At 39.9% G+C, this 23,978-nt stretch overlaps 1 protein-coding gene across 9 annotated transcripts in view; it reads right to left on the reverse strand.

Annotated features, from left to right (window-relative positions):
• RBPMS (RNA binding protein, mRNA processing factor) overlaps positions 1-23,978 on the reverse strand; it is a 190,141-nt gene that overhangs the window by 104,830 nt on the left and 61,333 nt on the right. For all 9 annotated transcript variants that reach the window (XR_008377413.1, XR_008377416.1, XR_008377417.1 and 6 more), the window contains exon 2: positions 2,465-2,542. Coding sequence is in view for 4 of the 9 variants with exons in the window: in XM_053578763.1 (XP_053434738.1) it covers positions 2,465-2,542 (78 nt within the window). In the remaining 5 variants the exon portion in view is untranslated. The remainder of the gene's footprint in view (positions 1-2,464; positions 2,543-23,978) is intronic.

The raw sequence follows: 23,978 nt of genomic DNA on the forward strand, positions 1-23,978 counted from the left end.
TCAATTGTTCTAAGTTCCATTTTCCTCATTTGAAAAAATGAGGCCAACACACTTTAATGAACTGTGACAATAGTTAAATGAGATGATTTGTTTAAGAAGCTTGCTGACTGAATCTCTTACTCTCTATACATACAAACACTTAACATTTTGCCATTAAGAAACTCAATTAGCTTAAACACCTCATAAAAGGACAAAAAAACTGTCTCTTTTATAAAACTGCAATCCTATAGAAGAAACACAGGAAATCTATAAAAACCGGCACACTCTCCACACTTTCTTTTCCTTTCCCACTTGCTCTTAGCTGAACTCAGGACTGTTTAACCTCTGTTTCCCTCTGTGCTGCCATTATTGTTGCTGCATTAAGGGGATGGCTGTCAGGTGGAATTAATTATGTCCATTATTACATGGCACACAAGCTAGACTGAATTATCTTTGTTGGCTGTTAACTGGCTGCCTCCTCAATCCTCCTCTTCTCCAACCAGGGCTTTTAGCTGTCACATCCTATTCCCTCTTCCCTAAGAACATGAAGCCTGTTCCTTGACCTATTCTGTCTCCCTCCCTTGATGAATTCCACGCTTCAACAAGGATGTACCTTTAACCAGTAATCAAGATTGCCTAATTGTAAATGTGGCCCATCAGGCACTGCTGCTGACACATCCACACTGACCACTGGGCACTCCTACACACTGGCCCTGAACTCATTATGCCTTCAGGCCACATTCTTATCCACTCCAGCGTTCTTCTATCTACAAAGGCGAATCAGGTCAACCTGCAAGGTTTCTTTCGTTTGTTTTAACTGAGACAGTGTCATTTTGTCACCCTCGGTAGAGTGCAGTAGCATCATAGCTCATAGCAACCTCAAACTCTTAGGCTCAGGTGGCACCTATACTCAGTGGGTAGGGCGCTGGCCAAATACACTGAGCCTGGAGGGTTTCAACGGGGCCAGGGCCAGCTGAAACAATGACAACTGCAACAACAATAACAAAAAAACTAGCCAGGCGTAGTCCCAGTTACTTGAGAGGCTGAGGCAAGAGAATCGCTTAAGCCCAAGAGTTTCAGGTTGCTGTGAGCTATGATGCCACAGCGCTGTACTCAGGGCAACAGCTTAAGATTCTGTGTTAAAAAAAAAAAAAAAACCTCTTGGGCTCATTCAATTCTCTGCCTCAGTCTCCCCAGTATCTGAGACTACAGGCACCTGCCATAAAGTCCAACTTTTTGTTGTTGTTCAGCAGGCTGAGGCCAGATTCGAACCCACCAGCTCCAGAGCACATGGCTGGCACCCTAACCACTGAGCTATGGGCGCCCAGCCCTTGTTTTTTTTTTTTTGTTTGTTTGTTTTTTGAGACGGAGTCTTACTCTGTTACCCTGAGGAGAGTGCTGTGGTGTCATCATAGCTCATAGTAACCTCAGTCTTTTGCGCTCAAGAGATCCTCTTGTCTCAACCTTCCCAGTAGCTGGGACTGATGCTTGGCTAGTTTTTCTATGGTGTCTTGCTCTTGCTCAAGCTGGTCTCAAACTCATGAGCTCAAGTAATCTACCTGCCTCAGCTTCCCAGAGTGCAAGTGTTACAGGCGTGAGCCTGGCCCACACTTTCTTCTTGGCAGTGGAGTATTTCAGCTTTAGTTTGATTTCCTGGTAAGTTTTCAATGCTGGCAACATTAAGTATCTCTAAAGTAGTTTTATTTCCATATTCAGGAAGGACATGTAACGGCATTGTATATTCACTAAATGTCAGGAAAAAACTCATACCAAGCTAGTCTTAAAAATTTAGTTTTACTTCTTTTGAAACTAAGGGTACTTCTGCCATGGGAAAAATCATGGTGGTTGGATTTCTAACTAAGTTCATGAAAGCCTATTTATCTTTTGGAGGCAAGGCACAATTTTAAGAGGGACTTTACCTAACAAATGCAATCAGTGTAATCTGGTTTTTTGTACCCTCAATGAATCCCCAACAAGAAAGAAAGAAAGAAAAGAAAGGAAAGAAAGGAAGAAAGGAAGAAAGGAAGAAACAAAGAAAGAAAGGAAAGAAAGAAAGCCTATTTATGCCTCCAAATAATAGAATCAATAGTACTATATCAACTATTTTGGCTTATACGGTTGTATAATATAAACATGTATTAAGTAATTTATAATTTAGTGATCTGTACTCAAAAGTGCACCCCCAAATGGAATAGGATAGACAAAAAGGATACCAAGGCTGTTCTACATGGAATAGACAGAGGGGGACAGCTTCAAGTTCACATCAGTAAGAGAAGAGAACTCTCTAGATAAGATGTTGGAGGCCTAAAGGCAGATAAGTCTATTATCCTAAGTGAGAATGGACACTAAAACTCAGCTGTTAAATCTCTTTTACTTATTAACTTTTTAAAAACACCACTTACAAGGCACTTTCTCAAATATTTCATTTCTTCCTCCAAAAAGCCTCCATTAAGTATATAGACGTTTTAAAAGATTGAAAATGTACCTTAAATGGTCTGAAAAGCAGATAGAGCTCCCGAGGTTTGATATCCAGAGGAAGACCACTGACAAACAAGGTCCGGACCTGAAAAAATAAATTTAAGTGATCAAGGGTGTGGACAATCCAGAGACTCAATTGAAATCTCAAAAAACATTATTTCTCCAAATACTCCATAACTGATAAATTCATGCCTGTTCCATGACACAACAAACACTCTAATATTAAGATGCCATTAAGCCAACTCTTGAGTTTTTCTATGAGGATTATTCAGAGTGAATTACATCTACCTGATTTAGATTTACTGACTTCCCCCTTTCTAACTAGCCATAGCACAATTCCAAAAATGTGAGGGTGGGGAGGTTCCATATAATTTAAATATATGTCATAAAGACAATAAAACTGGCAATCCTCTGCCCTAACCATGACCATATAATGTGCTTCAAAAATAAAATCAAAACAATTTTTGTTTTCTTCTGCTTGTCACTGTTTCCCTCACTGGCATTAATTACAATTATTTTAATAAATGTAAAAGTATAGTTAACAAGTCAATTGAATCTAAAGGGCAGCCAAAATGCATATCTACATTATCTTCAGTTCCAAACACCAGGGCAGACCTCCCTGACGCTGCTCCCATGGCGTTCTCGCGTGGCACAACCGACGCATATGCCTACTATATACAAGGCTCCTGCCAGGTGCCACCCGTAAATTCAAGAACACATAGGCGAATGCATATAGTGCAAGATACAGGGTACAGAGTGTGTGTCCGGTGTCTACTAAATACATAACAGAGATGATACACTTGCATCTGAGAGGACCAGAGAAAGCAAGTCAGCCTCTGAAGAAGAACTTAAAGGACAGACAGGCTTTTACCAGATAGAGAAAAAAGGTGAGGTGGCGTGGGCAAAGAACGACTCTCAGAGAAAAAAATAAACCGAGTAAAGTAAGGGACAGCACAATGTATTTGGCAGGGCAAAGTGAGAAAACTAAACAGGAACTAGGGTCAATCCACAGAAAACATCAGAAGCCACCAATTTAGGAATCTGATCTTGATTCAGCGGCAGGGAGGAGCCACTGCACTATCATTACCACATTTTATATTCCTCTATGTCTCTATTCAAGGTGGTACAGCATGATTGAGCTCTCATTTGAAATCATGTTACCATTTAAAGAAAATTCTAATGCTCAACTCTAATGCTCTATTAAACATGGAGAAAGATGAATTATTTTTCCTCAGTGAGAAACTGGGAGAATATTTTCTAGAGTCCTAACACTGCCCATTGATTCTGAAGCCCAAACAACCAAGCACAGTACACAGTAAAATGTCATGCCATTTATGTGTTTAATAAATGCTGTAATGATGTGAATAGCCCCCAAATTCTGAGTGCCTTATTTTATTATTTTAAATGGTTTTATAGGAGCATAACTGACATATAATAAAATGTACGTGTAGCCTGTAAAACCATTTCAATCAAGATTATTCATCACCTGCAAGTTTCTTCATACCCCTTTAATCCTTCCTTCTACCCTCTCCCAGGCAAGGGCTGATGTAGTCTTTGTGTATTAATATGTATGTTCTGAATATTTATATAAGCAAAACAATAGGGTATATATCCTTTTTGTCCGCATAAAGTAAAATTTCTTTCTGAGATTCATCCATATGTTGTTGAATGTCTTAACCGTTTATTCCTTTACATTAATGGGTAGTATTCTGTCATATGGACACACCAGTTTATCCAATTAAATGCTGATGGACATTTACATTATTTTTAATTTGGGGCTTTTACAAGTAAAATGGTTATGAAGATTCATGTACAATTCTTTGTATGGATGTACACTTCCTTCTTGGATAAATACCTACCTACAAGTGGAATGGTTACACAAAAAGGTATACGAAAAAGGTATACGCTTAACTTTTTACAAAACTGCCCATCAACTCCTTGTTTTATGGTTTACAACATGGTGAATATTCCTGTGTGCACAATTGCATTTTGCTGTTAGGTGGAGTGATCTAAAAATGTCAGTTAGATCAAGCTTGTTGTTTTAGTTGTTTTTGTTTTTTTTTTGGCTGCAGGGTTTGAACCCACCACCTTCCATATATGGGGCTGGCGCCCTACTCCTTTGAGCCACAGGCGCCGCCCTCAGTTTTCTTTTTTGAGACAGTGCGTCATTATGTCACCCTCGGTAAAGTGTGATGGCATCACAGCTCACAGCAACCTCAAACTCTTGGGCTTAAGCGATTCTTTTGCCTCAGCCTCCCAAGTACCTGGGCCTACAGGTGCCCACCACAATGCCCAGCTATTTTTTGTTGCAGTTGTTGTTGTTTAGATGGCCTGGGCTGGTTTCGAATCCGCCAGCTTTGGTGTATGTGGCTGGCACTAACCACTGTGCTTCAAGTGCCGAACCTCAGTTTTCTTTCTGTCTCCCTCTGCCCCTATCTTTGCCACCAGATAAAAAAATTTCCTGGGAAAGGGCCTGCTAAAACTGACAACTGTCAAAGACATAAACTATGAGGGAACCCTGCTTTCCAATGTGCCCTCTTTGCCATCCACAACTCTCTTTTCATGGTTCAGAAAGTTAACACAGGTTAACCTCGCTGTTCAAGCTGGCTATTCTGGCCAGGACAGAGTGGCCATCTCCCACTCATTCAAATGTTTTTGAGTGCTTACTATATCCTGACACTGTGCCAGGTGTTGACTGGATTATAGAGAGTTCCGTAGAAATAACATAAGCAGATCATCTGTTTAAACACTGGGGTACCATCTGTCCAGCAGTACAGCTTAGCTACGTGAGAGGTATCAATTAGGATCTGAAGACTTAAAGAAATCAACTACAGTGGAATGTTACTTAGTCAATAAAAATGATGTTCAAGGAGAAAGTACATATAGCTCAGTTTTATTCTGTAAAGCAGATATTACACAGTTGATTCCAAGTAAAGGTCATTTAAATCCCAAGGCGTAACACTACTGGAATCCTTTCTAGACTTCAGAATAGGAAATTTCATCAAACAGGTTTTTAAAAATCATAGATAATTGGGTGGTGCCTGTGGCTCAAGGAGTAGGGTGCCGGTCCCATATGCCAGAGGTGGCGGGTTCAAACCTAGCCCCGGCCAAAATAAAAATTAAAAAAAAAAAAAAATCATAGATAATGAATGGAAAAAGTAACTCCCTAGATACCTAGTTCATGCTTTTTTATGATGACTGGGATGGAGAATCACAAGCATCTTAGTTTCCTACTCTTCTTACCACCACACTTTCTTCTGTGTCATTAAATGGTACTTCTGAGTTGTGGCTTTGCTAACTCTATTGCCTTCAGGGAGCTTACAGTGAAGGTAAAGGAAAAAGAGAACCGAGACAAAAAACAATCAGAATCAAGGAAGAAAAGTGAGAAAAAAAATACACTCTGAAATAGAAACAGACCCAAAAAAGGAAATGGACTACAAAAATTCAGGACAACATAGATAAGAACAGAGTGATCAATACCTAGTTACTAGCAAAATCAGTCACATTTCAACTTATGATCACTTACACATAAATATAAATAAGTCCAATTTCAACAAATTCACAAAGTGGTAATTAACAAAGTTTTTTTTTTTTTTTAAATGCTCAAATTAACCTGTCATTTAAAATGGTGAGTAGATTCCCTGGACATAGAACAAGGTTTAAGACTGTTAAAGTGAAAAAGCAAACAACAGAATTGCCCATGTTCCCAATTTAATTACTGTTGTGGTTTTGTGAGTTAGTACATGCTCAAGTAAAAGGAATATATCCCAAATTATCTACATGTTAATAGTAGAAAAAGCAAAATTATAGGGAACTTTCATTTCATACATTTACATATTTTAGTATTTAAATATTTATAAGCATAAGCCCAAATGTACATACAAACATAGGGTCCAGCCTGCCATTTCTGTCCTTAGAAATGTTCTCATTTTCCTGTCTGGCCCTGATCCACACAGACAAGCTTAATCTAGCAAAAATATCTATTCCATGTAACTTAATTCACATTTCATTTCTGATCAAAAGTCAAGTGTCTCTTAGTACTTACCTCTAAAAAAAAAAAAAAACAATCTAACCAAAAAAAGGTTAGCTAAACCAATGACAATGAAGTAAAGCCCTGAAAGCAGCACCATTCTAGTTTTAGTCAAAGTGGCTTTGTGACCATTCAACTTCCAATGAAGACAAAAGGGAGGGATCACTCACTCTACACCTTAAGACCTGCTTTCTCTGAGAGACGGCGTAATGCAAACTTGGTTTCAGGAACTCAGAAGTTAAAAAGATCTCCACATATCTGTGCAGCATAAATCCCATAAAACTCAGTTGTTTTAACACACAACGAGGTGGAGGGGGGCATCAGAGTCCTGCTTGTAAATTTTACACACTGTGTAAATTATTTCACTCTTTTAAAGTAACTATAAGTGGATTTCATTTTTTTTGCTTAAGCACCAGCTCAAACACCAAGTTACAAGACTAAACCCTGCCAAGGATTGTGTTTCCAAAGAAGGTTTTCTTGGCTCGGTATGATTTCCCATTTATGTCTTGCCACCAGGAAAATGGATTGCCACAATTACTAAAATGGTCTCCAGGAACTTAATTCTGGTTGCAGCTTTGCAGAAAATGGCCTTTGGTCAGGCTTCCATTGCTTGTTGGCACTGGCTTCAAGATAGAATAGGTGGGACTGGGTGTGGTGGCTAAGGCCTTACTCAGGGAGGCCAAGGCAGGAGGATTCCTTGAGTTCAGGAGTTCCAGACCAGCCTGTGGATGAGTGAGACCCCCATATCTATTAAAAAGAGAAAAATCAGCCAGACATTGTGATAGATGCCTGTAGTCTCAGCTTCTCAGGAGAGGCTGAGGCAGGAGGATCCCTTAAACCCAGGAGTCTAAGGTTGCTTTTGAGCTAGGCTGATGCCCTAGCATTCACTCAAACCTGGGGCATCAGAATAAGGATCTCTCAAGGAAGGGAATGGGGCACTGGGCAAGGGGGAAGGAGGAAGAGGGCTGGGGGAAGGGAAGTATGCGTTTGTTATAAACTCCAAGTCTTGTTTCAGTTTTAACTTTACTTTCTAAAGAAAAAAAGCCACATGATTACCACTAAGTGCATGATCTCTTATTTTTTCTTGTTTGTTTTTTGCAGTTTTTGGCCAGGGCTGGGTTTGAACCTGCCACCTCTGGCATATGGGTCTGGCACCCTACTCCTTTGAGCCATGGGCACCGCCCCATGATCTCTTAGTTTTGAGGGATCCACTAATGTTTGCCCTAAGCGATAGATAGTTGACCCAATCTGTAGAATAATCAAATTTATACTTAATTTTATGGCCTGTGGAAACCACGGACCTTTTGGCAAGGTGGTCACAAAGTTTCCAGCAGGACTGGGGGGAAAGGAAGACTTACAAGAGCACATGTGGAAGAAAAAATAACAATTATGACCCACGAACTCATATCCGTAGGGCCTGAGCACTAACCACACATACACGGGGAATAAGTATAGTGAGTCAGCACGGGCACATACCACACCAGTATGTTCAATCTTTGGAAAATTTATCCCAGCCCAACCCCATGATAACTAAGAATCAGCTGGTTTCATAATGTCCCACTTTGATAAGACTTTTTTTTTTTTTTGGGGGGGGGGTTGGCCAGGGCTGGGTTTGAACCTGCCACCTGGGACCGGCACCCTACTCCTTGAGCCACAGGCGCCACCCTGATAAGACTTCTTAAGACCAAACTCTAATCCAGTCTATTCCTCATATCTGTCATACCCCTAAAAAAATAAAAAAATAAAAAAAATCAAGAATTTCTAGGGTTTGAAAAAGTAGGAGAGATATCTATACGTGTAAGTCCTTAACCTCTACTTGGAAGTTACCCTAATGCTGTCAGACACAAAGGGAGGTCTCGATAGAAACTAGGTATGTTTGTGTGTAGATGTGAGAAGTTAGACTCATCAGGGAATTCACTAAATGTTGTCAAACACAAAATATGGTCGTAAAGTCTTGGAATTCAGTAAGAAGTTCCTATACAGGCAGGAAGTTTTACCCTTTAACTCTGGTCCTGTTCTTAATCCACCCTGGCTTCCTTTAGTTCTTTTACCCAAGTTTTAGGTGGCTTGGCTTACAATTTTCAACTCTGATTAGCCTGCTTCGAATCTTACTTTCATACAATTAACAGTGTTTAACACTACTAAAACAGGATCTTTTAAAATGTATACATTAATCTATTGCTTTGTGAACCTAAATTTGCAACTCAATGCCCTTAAAGCTTTGAATTCTAGTAAGTACTCTGAAGTCTAATGTCGAAAAGATTATAAGACAGTTTTCCCTGGAATGATAAAATGAAATATATGCAGAAAATATGAAAAAGATGTTATCAAACTTCCAAGACTTCTCTTCCTTTCTTGTTTCCGCATAATTTGAGTGACTGTTAAATGTATTTGTTCAAAGAAAAAAGTCATTCCAGGCCAGGACACTTAAGAATTCTAGGAGAGAAGGTGGCTTGAGGCTAGGAGATCGGCCTTGGCAAAATAATGAAAACTCGCTTCTTTAAAAAATAAAAGTTCTCACACTTGCTCTTTGGAGACTTCTATGGCAAGGAAATACATTTCTCCAGGGAGCTAAAAAAAAAAAAAACTAGGGTCAGTTTCCCCCTTGAAATGTAAAAACTTCCAAATAACTCTGGAGTTAAGTAAACCTCTCCAGTAGAGTTTGCCACTATCTTTACAATTATAAATTAACTTTCATAGCCCAGTGTTATAGACATGTTTGTATACTACTCCCCCACCCCATCACCTCCTGCCAAATTCCTATGTTAAAGCCCTAAACCTCTAAGAGATGGAACCTTTCATATGTGATTAGGGTGAAATGAGGTCATGAGGGTGGGACTCTCTTGGTGGAAATAGTGCTCTTATAACACCAGACTGTTTGCTTGCTCTCTGTGCCATGTGAGGACTTAGTGAGAAGACAGCTGTAACTGTCTAAGAGCCAAGAAAAGAGCCCTCACAGGCAGAGAAGCTGCTGGCATCTTCACCTTGGACTTCCCAGCCTCCAGAGCTATAAGAAATAAATTCCCGTTGTGTATGCCAAAATAATAATAATAATAACAAATAAAAATAAGTAAACGTTCTGCCGGGTGTGGTAGCTCACATCTGTAATCCCAAAACTCTGGGAAGCCAAGGCAGGTGGATTGCCTGAGCTCAGGAGTTCAAGACCAGCCTCAGCAAGAGCGAGACCCCGTCTCTAAAAAATAGCCAGGGCTTGTGGACGCCTGTAGTCTTAGATACTTGGGAGGCTAAGATAAGAGGATCATTTGAACCCAAGAGTTTGAGCTTGCTGTGAGCTATGACGTCAGAGCACTGTACCAATGGTGACAAAGTGAGACTCGGTCTCAAAAATAAATAAATAAATACATAATTCAAGTTCTCTACAAAATATAAAAACTAGATTAGCCAGGCATGGTGGCATGTGCCTATATAGTCTTATCGCTAGGAGAAAGGCTGAAGCAAGAGGATCACTTGAGCCTGGAGTTTAAGGTTGCAGTGAGCTATAACTGTACCACTGCACTTTACCCTGGATGACAGAGAGAGACCGTAAAGGAAAAGAAAAAAAGGAAAAAGAAAGAGGGAAAAAAAGTCATTCCCCCTTTCCTAACCTATATAAGAAAGAAAAAATAAACCAGAGTTCTCATGGTCACTTAAAGGACCTGGGGGGAAAAAGTAGCAGATTTTGGTCCCAACACTGCCCCAGATTCTAAAGCATTTATTGCTTTCGATATAAGTAGACAACCTCCATCTGAGGAACTTCATCCCACTGCCAACTTTAATTTGCAATGCAGTTTTTTTTTGGACACAGAGTCTCACTCTGTTGCCCAGCCTAAAGTGCCATAGTTTCCACCTATTTCACAGCAGCCTCAAACTCCCAGTTCAAGTGATCCTCCTGCCTCAGCCTCTGGGACCATAGGCACCTGGCTAATTTTTCTACTTTTCATAGAAACGGGGTCTTGCTCTTGCTCAGGCTGGTCTTGAACTCTTGAGTTTAAGGGATCCTCCTGCCTGGGCCTCCCAGAGGGTTAATATTATAGTGTGATGCCCTGCATGGGGCCTGCAATGCATTCTTCATAACTATCTACAATGTATGTTAGTTCTAACAACTAGAGAATGTGTGAGAACTGCAAAACTAGAAAGCTGTAGAATAAAAAGTTATGCTTACCAATATTTTGTTTTGTGAAACTACCCTACAGATTAAAATTCTTTGACATCAATCAGTTCACCTTTAAACTGAAGTTCTTCCCTAATGACAGTGGTAAGCCTTCTAGTATTTGGCAGAAGGTAATCAGTAAGGATCTGTAGAATAAACTAAATGGGTGAATATAAAAATTGAGTCAAAGTTATAAGAATGAAACATAAAAGAGAGGGCTGCATAATCCATGAATATCCAGGTATAAGTAAATACAAATAAAGTCATTGTTACTGTTTATATATTTACTATGTGCTTTGAGCCTCTGAAACATGAGGAGGTTAAGTGGTCATGGCATACAATTAAAGAAAAAAGTCACATGGAGCCAGAGAGCTGGGATTCAAATCCAAGTTCTGCAACTCATTAGCAACACACTTAGACCTCTCCATTCCTAAAGTTCTTCAACTTAAAATATTTCCACCCTTTCTGAAGTCATTCATTTTGAGAGGTGGAGCTTAATTTAATTCCCGTCATCTGCATCTGGCTTCATTTAGTAGTAACTCAATTAACAGAATATGGCAAAAGTGACAGTGTATGACTTCTAAGACTAGGTCAAAAAAGGGATTGTTGCTTTCTCAGTAGAAGCAGTTCCTGAATCACTCATTCTACAGGAAGCCAGATGGAATGTTGTGATGTATTCCAGAACCAATATGAGGAGGTCAAAATGAACAGGAATTGAAGCCTCTGGTCTAAAGCTATGTGAATGAGCCACCTTGGAAGCAGATCTCCCACTCCCAATCAAGTTTTCAGATGACCGCAGCCCCAGCTTAAAAAAAAAACGGGTGGCACCTGTAGCTCAAAGGGGTAGGGCACCGGCCCCATATGTCAGAGGTGGCGGGTTCAAACCCAGCCTAGGCCAAAAACTGGGAAAACAAATAAATAAAAACAAACAAAAAAAAAAACCCCACCCAACCAACCTTGAGACCCTGAGCTAGATCTACCTAGCTAAGTCACTCCTAAATTCCTGATCCTCAGAAACAGTGAAATAATAATGTTTGTTGTTTTAAGATGTTAAATTTTGGGATAATTTGTTACGCAGTTGTTGCAAGAATTAAACAAGTTAATACATGTAGAATATATATAGAGGTCAGTACTTAGTTCATAGTAAGGGCTTAGAAAACGCTACCTATGTTAAGGTGGCTTACAATGATGCACTTTTACACACCAAAGGCAGTCCTAAGAGAGGCTGCTGGTGACAACATTATCATGCAACTGTTATGCACAAGCTTAAAACGGACAAGAGAGAAAGTTAGTCTGTGGAACTCAAAAATCTCTTCTTCACTACCAACTCTTTTTCTACTTCTTTAAAAGGCCCTAGCCAAACCCCACCATGCCCAGCTCCCACCCTCCTACAGCTCACACATCTGAACTCTTTTCTTTCTCCCTCAACTTTGGTCACATCAGGAAAATCTTTTTTCATTAAGTTTCAGTTCTAAAACTTAAATTATCAAAACTGATCAAAGATGAAGAGAAACAGAATTTCTTACTTATTAGTTTCTTACTTATAGTGGAAATGCAAAAAAGTACAACTATCAACCTGAGCAAAAGCAAGACCTTGTCTCTACAAAAAATAGGAAAACTGAGGCAAAAGGAACTCTTGAGCCCAAGAGTTGGGGTATGCTGTGAGTGATGACGCCACACCCCTCTACCAGGGCCATAGGCTTAAGACCCAGTCTCAAAAAAAAAAAAAAAAAAAAGTACAATCACTCTAGGAAACAGTTTGGCAGGTTCTTATCAAACTAAATAGGCAAAATTTCATACAACCCAGCAATTGGGCACCTATCCCAAAAAAGGGAAAACTCAACGTTCACATAAAAACATCAATGTAAACAAATGGCAATATATTCATACAACAGAACACTCAGAAATAAAACAACTAATACAGACAAGTTGGGAGAATCTCAAGGGAATTATCCTGAGCAAAAAAGGGCAAATCTCTAAAGGTTACAGTGTCAATAAATAATTCCATTTACCTAACATTTTTAAAATGACAAAGTTATAGAATAGGAGAGCAGGTGAGTAGTTTGGAGGGGTTAGCAGTAAAAGGGGGAAGGAATAGGGAAAAAGGTGAGTGTAATTACAATGAGCGTAATTACAAAACAGCAACCTAGGGGATTCTGTAACTTGACTGTAGTAGTAATCTATTAACCTGCACATATGATAAAACTGCACAGAACAAAACACACATGTAAAACTGGGAAAAATCAAAATCAAATTAGTTTGATTATATCAGGGATTATATCAGTTTCTTGCTTGTAATGTTATGCTATACTTTTATAAGATGTTACCACTGGGGAAAACTAGGCAAAGGACACAAGTACTCTCTATTACTTATTAGAAATGTATATGAAACTATAATGACCTCAAATGAATAAGTTTAGTTAAGCAAATTTAAGGGCACATTTAGATTTTTTTATTTTAAAGAAAAACTGTCCTCTAAAAGTTATCAAATTACTTTTTATTAGGAGCCTATTATTTAGACCTAACCCATATAAATTATTTATGATGGCATAATGTTAGGACCTAAATATCAGTATCAGTGAAGACATGTATTTCAGTTGGTAAAGCTAGGCAGTGAAGCTATGTGATTATGAATTGATGTGTTTCTGTTGTAAAGCCCCATCTGAAGAAGACTGTTTTCTCACAATTTTTAACTGATTAGATCTCAGAATTTAAAAGATACTAGTTTTTTAGACTGGGAACCTACCCTATCATCATAAAATACACCCGATTCTTTTTGAAAAAGAATATATTTCAACTTATTTTTCCTGATTTGTTCCTACTTTTATGGTAGTATGAAGTTATCTTAGCTACATTCTACTTTGGGGGTGGGAGTGGAGCCGGGTTTGAAGGTGCCACCTTAGTATACGGGGCCAGCACCCTATTCCTTTGAGCCACAGGCACCACCCGCTACATTCTACTTTAACATCTATACCTCATTCCAGATTAATTACACATGACACAAAAATAAAAGACCAAAACATCTCAATTTAAAATATTTTGAACTAAAACCAGGAAAAAGAGGACCAGGCCCAGAGAAGGTCATTGAGCACAGATATATACAGGCTGCATTTTTATGCACTTTACAGGGCTTTCACGAGCTCACTACTAAAAGCCACCCACTCTTATAACTAGTATAAAAACTACAAAGCCTAGTGCTTATAATACTTAACGATCTTCTGTTTTTAAGTTCAGATCATCTCCTAGCTTCTCCAATTGCAGGCATTTCTAATTTCAGAACACATTCAACATATTTAGGCTACAATTAAATTCTCCAGCCTACTAAAGAAACTACTCTCCACAGAAAACATGTTTGTTTAATCTGAATATTGCCTACAATTATGCTGTTCATAATTTATGCAGTCGCTTGAAACAAGTCGATATTAAGTCTACATATTACTTACATGTATGTATTATTATGTAAAGAGATGAAGGTCTTATAAAACTTGATATGACTTAAGACAACTAAGGAATGTACTGCATGCTGGGAACAACAGAAAACAAAAGCAAACAAAAAGAAATGGTGAGGTTGGTGAGTGGGAAGTAACTCGGGTTAACATGAGAATATGTGCCTTCAAATGGATATAAAATATTTTTAAAAGTTTAAGACAGTCTGGATTTCCACAGCACTGTATAAATTTTCAATGACTATAATGAAGGAGAAGATCATTGAGCCTCCTGGTTTGAAGTATGCTTCTGCTTCAAAACAGTGAGACACTGACCTCCTCTGGGCCTCAGTTTCCTTATTTATGAGATGAAGCTATGGAACCGTTGATCTTTAAATACCATTCCAACACCAAAGGTATAAGGAAAGGCTTTTGCTAAAAGCATGCCAGGGAAAGACCTGGCACAGTGGCTCACGCCTATAATCCTAGCACTCTGTGAGGCTGAGGCAGGTGCACTGCTTGAGCTCAGGCGTTCCATACCAGCCTGAGCAAGAGTGAAACAAAAATAGTCAAATGATGCAGCGGGTGCCGGTAGTCCCAGCTACTCAGGAGTTTGAGGCAAGAAGATCACTGGAGCCCAAGAGTTTGAGGTTGCTGTAAGCGAGGCTGATGGCACAGGACTCTAGCGCTGGTAGAAGAGTGATACTATTATTTAAAAAACAAAAGGGAAAAAAAAAGGAATACAGGTCACAGAACGCCTGATGGAAGGCCTGCATCTAGCTATTGAGAACCTTTCAATCAAGCCACTCTTCACTATATATTCACACAAGTATATTTATTTAAATTGTATAGTTTGTGGTTCAGGTAATAATTAAAACATCTTTAGTATATGTGCTGCCTAAGCAAGCAACATGTAGTAATTAAAACAGAATGACACTGTAGGTCACAAATGTGAAGAATTTAGCAGAGAACTGCCAGTGCCAAACAAGGTAAAGAGGCTGCAGAATTACTGCAACCAGTTCACCACAGATATTCTGACCAACAGCCATGATTAAGTCTATCTGCATTTTTTTTTCTTGCAAAACATTTAGCAAAGCAGTGTTCAGGTACAGACTATGCAGCCAGGCAGCCTGCCATTTGAATCCCACCTCAAGTTGAGTGATCTTGGAAACAAGCTATTAACTGAGCTCTCTCTTAGTTTCTGCAACTGTAAAATGGGAAAAATATTTAAAACCTACTTCATATGGTTGGTAAGAGGATTAAAATCAGTGATTATTTGTAAAACATTTTTCAAAAGTTTCATAGCATAGAGTAAGCACTATACAAAGTTTGTTAAATAAATATGGTAGGCACTCTGTGTCTAGATTCCACACTGTGGATTCGACCAACCACAGATCAAAAAATATTTGGGGAAGGGCCAGGCACAGGGGCTCATACCTATAATCCCAGCAGTTGGGAGGCTGAGGCAGGTGGATCGCCTGAGCTCACAGGTTCGAGACCAGCCTGAGCCAGAGCGAGACCCCGTCTCTAGAAATAACTGGGCCTTGTAGCGGGCTCCTGTAGTCCCAGCTACTTGGGAGGCTGAGGCAAGAGAATCGCTTAATTCTAAGAGTTTGAGGTTGCTGTGAGCTGTGACGACATAGTACTCTACTGAGGGTGACAAAGTAAGACTCTGTCTCTACAAAAAAAAAAAAAAAGAAGTTAAAAAAGAAATTCTCTCAAAACTGTCAGAACTTGGCAGGGCATGGTGGCTCACACCTATAATCCTAGCACTCTGGGAGGCTGAGGGAGGAGGATCCTTTGAGCTCAGGAGTTTGAGACCAGCCTAAGCAAGAGTGAGACCCCCATCACTACTAAAAATAGAAAAATTAGCTGGGCCCTGTGGTGGGTGCCTATAGTCCCAGCTATTTGGGAGGGAAGTCAGGACAATCGCCTGAACCCAGGAAGTTGCTGTGAGGTAGGCTGATGCCTTAAAAAAAAAAAAAAAAAAAATTATTAGAACCTGGGGGCACACAAAGGATTTTTCAGGGTAGACATGACCCAGCCTGTCAAGTGATTTCTGGAACCTGGTGTGCCAGGCCAGCACTGGCCAGAACACAGGCAAATATGTACAGGCAAAACATTTCTCAGAGTGCCAGAGAGTCTGTGTTCTAATTGTTCTAACATGACCAAATAAAGATACAAGGAACATTCTAGATATGTTGTGCCAAACCTTCTCAATCATTCTTGCAAATGACCACATCTGAGTTATTAAAGTGCAATTTATTCAGATCCTACTGACAGAATTTCCAAAAATTATAAATATAACAGAATATATGACCTCATCAGAAATCTTAAAAGACTGTGTATGTATATATTGCACTGTAATATAATCATGATTTTTTTTTTTTTTGAGATAGTCTTTTTTTTTTTTGTAGAGACAAGTCTCACTTTATGGCCCTCAGTAGAGTGCCGTGGCCTCACACAGCTCACAGCAACCTCCAACTCCTGGGCTTAAGGCGATTCTCTTGCCTCAGCCTCCCAAGTAGCTGGGACTACAGGCGCCCGCCACAACGCCCGGCTAGAGACAGTCTTATTACAGTCTTATTATGTCGCCCTCGGTAGAGTCCCGTGGCGTCACAGCTCACAGGAACCTCAAACTCTTGAGCTTAAGTGGTTCTCTTGCCTCAGCCTCCCAAGTAGCTGGGACTACAGCTGCCCGCCACAACACCCGGCTATTTTTTGTTTGTAGTTGTCGTTGTTGTTTGGCAGGCCCTGGCTGGATTGGAACCCGCCAGCTCCTGTTTATGTTGCTGGTGCCCTAGCAACTGAGCCACAAGCGCTGAGCCTATAATCATGATTTAAAAAAAATAATAATAATAATCTTTGCCGTTACAAAGTATGGTGAATACTACGTGCCACAAGCAATACTTTTTATTGCTCAATGAAATTGTGTCAAAAGTATCATGGACCCAGAGATGATGAAAATGGAGCTTTAACCTTACACCTCATCTCTTCAACACTGTCCAAGTGTAAGTAGTGCTTAGACAACTGGCCCATAACCCTCAAAGGACACTTCAAGGCTACTACAAGCATAATTCTTTGCCCAAGTAACATCTTTGTTTTGGAGTATATGCCATTCAGCAGGAAATTTTCAGTTTTATCTGCAATGTTATCTTAGATGACAAAAAAAATAGAGATGTTAATGAACAATAAATACCAGACACATATACAACATAAATACACAAAGATTCACATCTGGTTTTAGAAATGCATTAAAGAAACACACATAACAAAATTACTGTTTTTTTAACCTCACACGCAGAAACTGGTAGCAAGCATCAATTTCTTCCAACTATTAATAGATCAAAACAAAATTCCCAAGCCTCTGACCTTCCAAAGTTCCATACAACACTACTTACCTGGGTAACGGAGTCAGTTTCAACACTGCACATTGCTCATTTCAGAATAAAACCCATTTTTCACTAGCTATTCTTTACTTGTAGATGGAGAAGGCCAAAATTACTCTTAAAAAGACCAAATTAAACTCCCCTTCTCCAATGAAGAAAGCTTTCACCAGCTGCTGCAATTCTTTCTTTCCCGACTTCTCTTCTACTGCGCTGCTTGTATTATACTCATGACTTACTCTGTTCCTACTATTTGATAGTCTTCAGTCAAGTCCTCTACAATTAAAGTATAGATTTCTTGAAAGCAGGCATTATATCTTAGTCACCTATCACTGCAACTGATTCGGAGATCTAAATTTCCTTAGACTGAGTTTCTTTCTTGGGGGTGGGGGGGGGTTGGGGAGGGACGACAAGAGTCTCACTATCTTGTCTTTGGTAGAGTGCCCTGGCATCATAGCTCACCATCAACTCCTGGGCTCAAGTGACTCTCTGGTCTCAGCCTCCCAAGTAGCTGGGACTACAGGCGCCCACCACAATTCCTGGCTATTTTTAGAGATGGGGTCTCGTTCTTGCTGAGGATGGTCTCAAACTCCTGAGCTCAAGCATCCCGCCCATCTCAGCCTCACAAAGTGCTGGGATTATGAGCATGAGCCACTGTGCCCAGCCTAGATTGAGGTTCTAAGTTTTCTTCTGCATCTCACATTTACAAGTGACACAATCACTTGGAGCAAACCGTCAGTGGACAGTATTTAATAATCATTTCATCAAAGGTCAGGATTTTAGTTTAAGGGGAAAAGGCTTCCCCCTTTCCCATCTATCCACCAAGCACGAATTTAAACTTGTGAAATGATTTACAAAATAAAAATTTGACAAACCAAATTAGTTAACACTACCTAATTTAATGGACTTGCACAGATTTGTAGGACATTTGTGCCCTACAGTATTTGATAATTCATCTTTTTTGCCTTATTGCCCAAGATACAAGGATTACTCTAATCCTAAATTAGAGGTCAACACAATGTGTTTCCTTCCAAGAGCTAGGTCCGTTCTGTTCAGAAAAGATGACACATGAACTATTTAATTATTCATTCCACTAAATAACAATTAATAGTAAAACTCACTCAATTTAAAATGTCAATAAAAGGAGTTGTGGGATAAGAAAGGCCCCGTTCATTATCATCCCCCAAGCACTCAACCCTCATGTATTCCATGAGGTTTCATTATCTCACTATCTTAAACCTCTACATGCAGAATGTACATTAACACTTGCCATTTTTATGACATTTTCTTTTCTTTTCTTTTTTTTTGAGACAGAACCTCAAGCTGTCCGAGGCATCACAGCTCACAGCAACCTCCAACTCCTGGGCTCAAGGGATTCTTCCTCCGCCTTCCAAGTAGCTGGGACTACAGGCACCTACCACAACGCCTGGCTATTTTTTGGTTGCAGCTGCCATTGTTGATTGGCGGGCCGGGCTGCATTCGAACCCATCAGCTCAGGTTGTATATGGCTGGCACCTTAGCCACTTGAGCCACAGGCACCAAGCCATTTTTATGACATTTTCAATAAAATAAAAAACAGCATGAAATAACTTATCAAGTATTTTTTAGTCCTGGACAAACAATATTATGCATTACTTAGTAATTCATATTTCTGATTTTTAACACTAAACTAGCGTTCCTGAGCTGCCTCTTTACTGCTCTCAGGGCAATACATGTTCAAGAAAACAAAAGGCGGGTGGTGCCTGTGGCTCAGTGAGTAGGGCGCCGGCCCCAGATGCCAAGGGTGGCGGGTTCAAACCCAGCCCCCACCAAACCGCAACAACAACAAAAATAGCCGGGCATTGTGGCAGGCGCCTGTAGTCCCAGCTGCTTGGGAAGCTGAGGCAAGAGAATCACGTAAGCCCAAGAGTTAGAGGTTGCTGTGAGCCATGTGACGTCATGGCACTCTACCCGAGGATGGTACAGTGAGACTCTGTACAAAAAAATAAATACATAAAAATAAAAAAGAAAAATAAAACAAAAGGGATAATATGCGCTCCAGAGACTATAATCCGAAAGTTCATCTGCTGGGGGCAAGATCTCATTACTACATAATTTAGTATTTCGTAACAGGCCTAGTCACAAGAATTATCAAGGGTGTCAGTTAAAGAACACACTGCTGGGACACTCTCCCAGAAATTCTGATTCAGTTGAGCTAGGGGATAAGACTTAGAAGTCTGGGGTGGCACCTGTGGGGCTCAGTGAGTAGGGCGCAGACCCCATATACCGAGGGTGGCAGGTTCAAACCTTGGCCCTGGCCAAACTGCAACAAAAAATAGCCGGGCATTGTGGTGGACGCCTGTAGTCTCAGCTACTGGGGAGGCTGGGGCAAGAGAATCGCTTAAGCCCAGGAGCTGGAGGTTGCTATGAGCTGTGATGCCACAACACTCTACCAAGGGCAATAAAATGAGACTCTGTCTCTATTTAAAAAAAAAAAAAGACTTAGAAGTCTGATTTTTTTTTTTTTTTTTGGCCAGGGCTGGGTTTGAACCTGCCACCTCTGGCATATGGGGCCTGGGCCCTACTCCTTGAGCCACAGGCACCACCCAATTTTTTTTTGTTGTTTGTTTGGTGTTTTTTGCAGTTTTGGGCTGGGGTTTGAACCCACCACCTCTGGCATGTGGGGCCGGTGCCCTACTCCTTTGAGCCACAGGTGCCACCCAGAAGTCTGAATTTTTAATAAGCTACACAGATGATTTTCCTAATCAGGCACATTTTGGAAACACTGATATAACACATTACTAAATCCACAGGAAGGTTTTCTAGTTTTAAAAAAAACATATAAACAACATTCAATTATATTTACTCCCACTGAGATGAGGCTGTGGCCCTTGAAAGCTCCCACTGCCAAGTGCCAGTGAGATTGTTGGGAAGTCTTTGCTTGATCTTGGAGCAGAGGCCTCTAAGCCAGACCCAAAGTGAATCTCATACAGGATAAGAAGAATTAGACCCTTTTGTGTGAGGAACAGATAATGCACTTATATTTTACAGGTACTTCTGCATCTATTTAGGAGTAAATCACTAAACTTGTGCTTAAACTAGTAATACTGTGAGCTTTCACTATTATTTTTCCTGAAAATAATGTAATAAGAGAACAGTTCTTGTCAGACACTCCCTAAATTTCTAGGGACCTAAGTTTGTGAGGTTTCGTTTTGGACAAGTAGAGTTTCTGGGAAGCAAATCCATGAACCAACAAGTAATGAATCAATCAAATTAATTAAATTAACCAATGCAAGCTTACTACTTATAAAGGGTTATGAAGCAATTTGCTACAACTTTAGTGCGTATATTATTATGTGGGATTTGATTAAAATGTAGACTCAAATTCAGTAGATCTCGTGGAGCCTGAGATTCTGCATTTCCAACTAGTTGCCAGGTTCACAGACCATATTAGCAAGATTCTACAGAAATGGTTGACCAAACTTTAATGTGCAAAAAGATCACAGGGAGGATATGATGTGATTATTTAAAATAGAGGAGTCTTGGTCTCCATTCCTGGATATTCTGATAAGCTAGGCAGAGCCCCCGAAATCAGCATTTTTAACAAGGATCCTAAATAATACTGATATATAGCCCATAGAACATGCACTGAGAATTACTGCTACAGGTCACAAAGATTATCAATAGTTTGTAATTTCTTTCTGAGGAATTTACAGGGAACGGGGAAGACAGTATCTATGCTGAGTAACTGTACTTCAAAGTAGTAAGAGATACTTGTTAATAGTTAACTCACTATGAAAAGGACAGTTTTCAAACAAATAGCAGAAATATATTTCATATGATACAAATGTCAGGAAAAGCACCCCCCCATTCTCTGATACAATAAATGGTTTTTATAGCTAACAGTCTGGTATATGCCCTGTATTGGAGAACACTACAAACAATTCAGTGATTGACTGGAATCCGAAGCACAAGAACCACGTGGCACTCTTTCCCACCTAGGCATTATTATAGAGGTCAAAGACGACAGAATTATAAGAACTATACAAAAAAGGAAAGAGACAAGGATCATCTCTATTCAGTAATCATAAAAAAAAAATTTCTTGTAGGGGTAGAGGTGAGGAGAGCTAATAAAGAGATCTGCAACAATCACATCATATTTATCTGGTGTCTAGATAAAATGCCAGCAGTGAACATCTAATACCCTCAGTGATTCTCTACCTTTCCCTCCACATCCATGACATCTAGCACTTTATTAACGTTTGGATGCATTCTCTATAAATGGTAACACTTTGTACAACCATGTCTTCACGTCAAACACGAACTGTTCTTTCCTTCTAGTTTCCTTAGCTTGGACTTTATGGACCCTTATTTCTGGGTACCTCTGACAGCTCTCAGAAACACCTATATTTTTCCATGATTAACTGAGCACTGATGATGTAAAATGCCATGTCTGATCATGGCCTTCCTCTTACCTAGTTTAACCCATGGCGAACTTAGTTTAATACAACCTGTAGTGATGATCTCTTAGAAACATGAACGCAGGCTTGTCCAGGATCTCACAAAGCAGGAAGGTACAGTGATATAAAGGAAAAAAGCCCTTGACAAGAAATTGGGAGTCCTATGTTCTAGTACCAATGACCTTCACTGTTTCTTCCCTAAAAACTGCCATCTATGGATGCGACATTTTTCCAAGGATGCTTGAAATAATACTGTGACTAAAATGATGGAAAAGAAACACTAAGCCAACCATTACCTTGTGGTTTCACACTAATAACAATTGTTAGAATAACACTGTTTCTAGATGCTGGCTGTTCTCCAGTCCCCAGAAGATGGGTGAGATTTATTACAATTTGCAATTTGATTTAAAAACCAAAACAAATGGGCTAAATGTCTCCATAAATAAAATTTGCCCCCAGACCCTGTACAAATATCCCCAGCTTCTCACTTGTTCTCTATTCTTAGCAGTGTATCCATCACCAGCAGACCGTTTCCTGCTGGGAAACATCAGTAAAATGGCAGTTTTCCCTAAGAAAGACACTAGTCCTATTCACACTTCTAGAAAACCTGAAATAATGTGAGCTATTTCCAAAAGAGAAACTGTTGTGGGGAGGGGAGGAGAGAGATAATAATCTGTATCTATCAAAATCTCAACTCAGTTCCTGCTCTAAGCACTCTTGCTTTGCTTGACAGACAACCTCCACATAACCTAAATCAAAACACCTATTAAAAAATAAAAGACATCTCAGTCTTGCCCAAAGCCTCGAGTCCAGACCCTGTGTCAATAGCTGAAGTAATTCTTGATAATATATCATCTTATCCATTAAGTTTGTTATAAAAGACAAGATATTATTGAAAGATCTTGGCTTGAGGAGGTATCTAAAAGAAATCTTCCAAGTTCAAAGGCACTGGAATGGCAGGTGTGTAGACCTTAGCAGCACAGTGAAATGTGTTGTGGTCTGCCTACTTCTGCCACAGAGCCACCAATTATGAAAAACAAACAAAAAGACCCGCTGCTATGATACAGCATCAAGGACCTGTGCAAAATCCCAGGATGGAAACACTTGTTTTGACACCCAAGAAGGTCCATACTCTACCTCTAGGGCTTTTAAAGAAGCCCATTTTTCAGAAAATTAAGATACTGGCCAGTCACCACAATTACTTGTTTTCTACTGATTTTAATATACACCTATGATTTTTACCAAAAATACACCTATCAATCAGTGCCAGAAAATGCTAAGGATGCTTCTATGCTGAAGCAGATTTATTTTTAAATAAAAGGCCTTTCTTTGCGTTTGTTTGTTGGTTTGCTTCAGGCAATGGGAAACCAAATAAAACCAAAAGCAACAAATAAACTTATGACTACATTTACCTATGTTGTTATAAGACTGTGCTTTTAGAATTCCAGTTGTGGGCGGCGCCTGTGACTCAGTCGTTAAGGCGCCGGCCCCATATACCGAGGGTGGTGGGTTCAAACCCGGCTCCAGCTGAACTGCAACCAAAAAATAGCCGGGCGTTGTGGCAGGCGCCTGTAGTCCCAGCTACTCGGGAGGCTGAGGCAAGAGAATCGCTTAAGCTCAGGAGTTGGAGGTTGCTGTGAGCTGTATGATGCCATGGCACTCTACCAAGGGCCATAAAGTGAAACTACAAAAAAAATTGAATTCCAGTTTTTTTTTCACAGTTTACACAGCTCTGCAAATAGCCTGTGGTATTTTAGGTGATGACTTCTGCCCATTCAAGTGTCATGAATTCCAAGCTAGGAATTAGGCACATTACCAAGTCTGCTGTTGGATCATGATTTGGGAGTTCCTAGCCACTATCACAGGCATAGGCATGGTGTTCTGCTCACACTCTATAGCCCCAAGGTGTCCGTCTCACCCTCCTCCTCTAAGTTCAGTTCTGGGTATAAAGAGTAAAAGCCAATCAGACTCAAACTTAGTCCAAGGCTGGGCTAAAGAACACCAAACTCAAAGTAGTTCACCTATAAATCCATTTCATGCTGAACTGCTTAATTATTAATTCTTAGGAACTAGCATGTAAGGGATTAAATA

The sequence above is a fragment of the Nycticebus coucang genome, chromosome 24 (assembly GCF_027406575.1).
Source record: "Nycticebus coucang isolate mNycCou1 chromosome 24, mNycCou1.pri, whole genome shotgun sequence".
In the NCBI taxonomy this organism is placed as follows: Eukaryota; Metazoa; Chordata; class Mammalia; order Primates; family Lorisidae; genus Nycticebus; species Nycticebus coucang.